The following is a 5,253-nucleotide window of genomic DNA, read 5'->3' as shown; positions in this document are numbered from 1 at the left end:
GAGTGAGACTTAAAGTTTAACAAGTACTCATATCTTTGTTAAAACACTTTCAATGACACTTGTAAAACGAGATTTTGAATTGATTAAAATTATCTTAGAACATATAAAACGCACTTAACATAAACTCTGAAATCTTATTAAAGTTTGGATTAAACAGGAAAACTGCAAGGTTACAACGCTGACTAATGCTGCCACCTGCTGAGGTGAAATGAAACGTCTGTAAACTCATACCATTGACCCTGAAACCAAAAGGATTTTTCTGACAAAAAATAAAATCAGAAGTAATATGAAATGTATCAACCAGGTATACTTTCGCATGAAGACAATATAAAACTCATTCAGACATTAGTGAATCTCTGTGACAGACAGACACCACCGGACAGCATGAAATAGCTTGTGGCAGAATGTATTTTATGTAAAAGTAGTATTGTCCAAAATTATTACAGTATCAAAAATATTTTTTTCTTTAACAGTTTAAAATAAATTAATAATTCAAAAACTACAAAAGACAAACATCTACTTAACAAAACTAACATGTCATTTTCATAAATATGGCATTTATGAACGCTTCACTGACAAGACTGCATCAAAAATGATAAATTTTCTGTATAAAAACAACTTACATACTTAAAACAACAAAATAACACATTCAGAACTAAAAAAWGGACTTTCTTTTGAATTTGACTTTTGGAAACTAATAAAATAATTTAAAATATCTTGTGTGTAACTGTGTACAATATGTTTCCAGTTTGATCCGAACAAAACAATTCAGAACTGGTAAAACAAAAACAAAACAAAGCAAACAAACAAAAATAAATAAGTGAAAACTTAAATGTATGCTTGACAGCATGGTAAGTGCTGTTCCACCTCCCTCAAAACTAACATATGGCTTGATCTGAGCTCATCTCTGCCAACAGTCCCTGTGCTAACAGCAGAGTCCTCATTATGCCCCCTACCACACAGAAAGTGTTAAAGCTTTGAAGGCRAACACAAACGTTCTACTTGGTTTCCAGCTGTCATGTCTTCACAGTTTGCTGTTTGAGAACACTTTTCACCGRTTATCGCATCTTCTTTCTATCTCCTTTTGAATCCGAACCTCTAAAGCTGCCCTCATGGCTGCATCCAGGGTGTTTTTCTCTGCGACACGCTCTACCACCTCCTCAGGTTTATCCTCCTTCAGAAACAAAGACACACAAAAAAAGAACAGYTAGGAGTTAAAAAGGCAAAACTTTAGAGTAGCRTTGTCTGATCCTGGTCCTCAAGGGCTGCTGTCCTGCTTGTTTTTGTTGTTACCCTGTTCCAACACACCTGAGTCCATGGTTAACTTAACCCTTCAGTGTTGTCTTGATTCATCCATGATGAATCAAAGTATCAGAGCTCCACATTGAAGTTCTTAACATAGGGTTAAGATACTTGGGAGTTGATTAAAAGCATTGTAATTAAAGTTTTCCCACAAAAGGAAAAGGTTGTCTCTGTCCTGTTAACGCCAAAAGACAAATGATCAGAAATCTGCATTTACCTTTTTCACAAGAAAGGATGTAACAGTTCCAGAGTCCTCCTGATAGTCGAGCCAGAAGAGTTCAGTCCCCTGGGTTTCAGGCTCTGTGCTTGAGCTGCTCTCATTTCCCTCCTCAGCATCAGCACCAGCCTCTGGCTCTGAACAATCTGGAAAAATGAGCACAGGTGTATTTATGATCCATTTAGTGTACCATTTCCCTAGTCCTGGTCCACATGATTTGCACTCCTGCAAATTTTAGATGAATCTTTGCTCCAACTTATCAGATTTTAATGAGCGAATTCACTCATCTGCTTGTTATCAAGTTAAATCAGGAATGCAGAAGCAGGGCAACATCTCAAACAGGCAGGGCTGTGGATCTTGAGGACCAGTATTAGGAAACACTGCTCATCAGAGGAAAAGAGGTATTTTAATCGTACGTCGTTGTCGGGGATGGTACACCTGGAGGTCAGGTCTGCGAGGTCTTCTGGGGGTTGTAGTRTGTCTTTGCCTCCGAAGTTCTTTGGCTTGTTTCACTTCTTTGTCATAATCATCTCTGGACAAGACAAGTCACTGATATGTTTTTACTGCTATAGCTACGTGTTTGAGTCAGGTGCATCCAATTCATTGCAAAACAAAGTATTTTTGCTGTACAAAACTACAGTTCATAAACAAGTAWAACGTTTGTATCTTTTTGTGACAAAGTGTGATTAAGTCAGCTTCCCCGTTTTGTTTTTAGTATTTACACCAACTTAAGATGAACTTTAACAACGATAAAGCACATACTGCCTTTGTTATTTGTTGCTACTGTTAAACAACTCAATCATTTTCAATTATTAGCATTAGCTTAGGAAGGAAATTACCTAGCAATCTGGTTCCTGCGGATATGGTGCAGRAAGCCGTGGTTCATATCCAAACGGCCCCCAGGTTTGTATTTTAGCTCATGCCCTCCATCGTCTTTAATAATATCCATTTCATTAAACAGTTCCGACAATATTACAGTATTATTAGAATACTAAGCATAAGAAGTCTCAATCAGAGCTATGACAAAAGCTAAATAGCTAGCTAGTTAACGACAAAATGTTGTCCAGTTGTACTACTCCCGGAGTTAACACAAATAGAAAATTTAAATTAAACTTCAATAACAACACAATTGTATAACACGTACAAATAAAAATAATAATAATGTGCTAAACATGCTAGTTATTGATTCMTTTTCAAGTAAATCAAGGACAAAGATAGATATTTAAATACGTGTTTTTTTTAAACCCCGGTATAGATTTTGTCTGTAGCGAACGAGAACTCCTACGTAACATGKACGTACGGTCTCCGCGAGTTTCGAGATGCTCGGTTTGATTGAACTGAACAACTAAGCTCCGTCCATTGTGTTGTTTTAACATTAGTATAGCAAGATAGTCGATGAGATGATTTCTTTAAAGAGAGAGAGGGAATCAGATGTGGACGACGACGATAGCGACGACGGGGGTAGGTTTACTTACAGTTAACGCCAGTTCTTCTTTTGGTTAGCCAGTGGCTAAGAAGCTAACTATYAGTACGTTTGATTTTATGTACGGCTTCGTCCAGTCAGACCTGGGCGGGTCAACATGTAACCATAACAGTAGTTAAACCAAAGAAGTACCGCTTTTTTAAATTACCTTGTATTTCATATCAAACGTCCTCTCAATAGAATCGTTTTGTTAGCATGTGTAGCTAAATGACTTGTACCCACCTTTGTGTTCATTTACGCTTTGCTATAAAAAATTGTTTTACAGTTGCCCCCAAAAGAGGACGAGGACCTGCAGTAGAAGACCGGAGAAGCCGTCACTGTCCTTACCTTGACACAATAAATAGGTCACACTGAACTGAATGTGCATAACTAATGCTAAAAGCTAATTAGCAGAAATTATATGAGAAAAAAAAACTTGTGCCGTCAGAAAAGGAATTTTAAAAGTTCAGACAGAATCTGTATTTGCAAAATGTAAAATTAAATGCATCGGTTTGAAAATTAATTTCATTAAAATAAAACAAAACTGAATTTAATTATTTGAATCTGAATATAAAGTTTTCCAGTTTTCAGTACAACAACATAGTGCATAACTAACGCTAAAAGCTAATTAGCAGCAATTATATGAGAAAAAAAAACTTGTGCCGTCAGAAAAGGAATTTTAAAAGTTCAGACAGAATCTGTATTTGCAAAATGTAAAATTAAATGCATCGGTTTGAAAATTAATTTCATTAAAATAAATCAAAACTGAATTTAATTATTTGAATCTGAATATAAAGTTTTCCAGTTTTCAGTACAACAACATAGTTTCAGAGCTAAAAAAAAAATTCAGATTCAAATCATTAAATTTCAATTTATTGAAATCCATTTTCAAACCAATACATTTAATTTCAAATTGTGCAAATAGAGATCCATTCAGAGCATCCAAATTCAGTTTCAGGTGACACAAGTTTCTTCCCAACMATTATAGCTAACTCTTAATGTGTTCATCCTTCTAGGAGTGTGCTTGATTTTGACTTCGAAAAGCTCTGCTCCATCTCTCTTTCTCACATCAACGTTTATGCTTGCCTCATATGTGGGAAATACTTTCAAGGTGTGTTAAAATTAACTGACATTTCACGCAGGGAAGAACCCATTGATTGAACTTTGAATGACCGGTATTGTTTTTCTTGCAGGTAGAGGTCAGAAGTCTCATGCGTACACTCACAGTGTCCAGTTTACCCACCATGTGTTCCTCAACCTGCACACTCTCAAGTTTTACTGCCTGCCAGATAACTATGAGATCATTGATTCATCATTAGAAGACATCACGGTGAGTATAGGAACAGTAGTCGGTATTCTCTTTTTTTTTTAAATAAAATTGTTATCGTGGTACTAAAGGTTATATTTTAAGTTCTAGTTTCAAACACTCATTTTGTGCTGATAAATTTTAAATCCTCTCCTTTTCTAGTATGTTCTGAAGCCAACTTTCACTAAGCCGCACATTGCAGGACTGGACAAGCAGGGTAAACTGTACAGAGCCTACGATGGTACAACCTACCTGCCGGGCATTGTGGGGCTTAACAACATCAAAGCCAACGACTACGCCAATGTGGTGTTACAGGTATGTACTGTATATCTCAGGTATGTACTGTATATCTTTTCCTCCCAAGATGTTTTTAAGACCATAGCATATATTCTAATAATTCCTTTTTGTTTTCTGTTAATCACCTCCTTCTAGGCTTTTTCCAATGTGCCACCTTTGCGAAACTACTTCCTGGAGGAGGAAAACTACAAGGGAATCCGCAGACCACCAGGGGACATCATGTTTCTCCTGGTCCAGAGGTTTGGTGAGCTGATGCGCAAACTTTGGAATCCAAGAAACTTCAAGGCTCACGTGTCTCCCCACGAGATGCTGCAAGCTGTGGTGCTGTGCAGCAAGAAGACTTTTCAAATTACCAAGCAAGGTAGATTTAACTTCTTCATATGACCTGCACTGTACTCAAACTGCTTTCTAACACTTGTTAGTTAGATTTAAGGTTGTAGGTCTTTGGCTACRTTCACACTGCAGGCAAATCCGACCCAAATCCGATTTTTTTATGACAGTCTGAACGAGACAAATCGATTTTTTTCAAATCCAACCCAGGCCGTTTCAGTATGTGGTTTTAAATCGGATATATATCTGATGTTTTCAAAGTGACTGCAGTGTGAACGCTCATGTCACATTCATCTGACTTTTTCATCAGAAGGAGGGGGTGAAGGATCGATAAGACAC

The 5,253-nt window shown here is 36.9% G+C and overlaps 2 protein-coding genes across 3 annotated transcripts in view; one reads left to right on the top strand and one right to left on the bottom strand.

Moving 5' to 3' along the window:
- Positions 1 to 359: 359 nt before the first annotated feature.
- On the bottom strand, positions 360 to 2,691 carry cunh2orf68 (chromosome unknown C2orf68 homolog). Its single transcript, XM_014017321.1, has 4 exons — positions 2,359 to 2,691; positions 1,936 to 2,051; positions 1,520 to 1,665; positions 360 to 1,174 (listed from the first exon to the last, which is right to left on the bottom strand). The coding sequence occupies exons 1-4, from the start codon at positions 2,466 to 2,468 to the stop codon at positions 1,052 to 1,054; spliced, it is 495 nt and encodes a 164-aa protein (XP_013872775.1). The 5' UTR covers positions 2,469 to 2,691; the 3' UTR covers positions 360 to 1,051.
- Positions 2,692 to 2,802: 111 nt separating this feature from the next.
- The window catches only part of usp39 (ubiquitin specific peptidase 39), a 5,404-nt gene continuing 2,953 nt past the window's right edge, over positions 2,803 to 5,253 (top strand). The window contains exons 1-6 of one of the 2 annotated variants that reach the window (XM_014017318.1): positions 2,803 to 2,980; positions 3,268 to 3,346; positions 3,998 to 4,092; positions 4,175 to 4,311; positions 4,450 to 4,602; positions 4,720 to 4,945. In XM_014017318.1, the coding sequence (XP_013872772.1) occupies positions 2,920 to 2,980; positions 3,268 to 3,346; positions 3,998 to 4,092; positions 4,175 to 4,311; positions 4,450 to 4,602; positions 4,720 to 4,945 (751 nt within the window). In that variant the 5' untranslated portion in view covers positions 2,803 to 2,919. The remainder of the gene's footprint in view (positions 2,981 to 3,267; positions 3,347 to 3,997; positions 4,093 to 4,174; positions 4,312 to 4,449; positions 4,603 to 4,719; positions 4,946 to 5,253) is intronic. The other variant, XM_014017319.1, reaches the window with a different exon arrangement.

Source organism: Austrofundulus limnaeus, unplaced genomic scaffold, assembly GCF_001266775.1.
Source record: "Austrofundulus limnaeus strain Quisiro unplaced genomic scaffold, Austrofundulus_limnaeus-1.0 Scaffold166, whole genome shotgun sequence".
NCBI lineage: Eukaryota > Metazoa > Chordata > Actinopteri > Cyprinodontiformes > Rivulidae > Austrofundulus > Austrofundulus limnaeus.
This window is presented reverse-complemented; position numbering and strand designations above follow the sequence as displayed.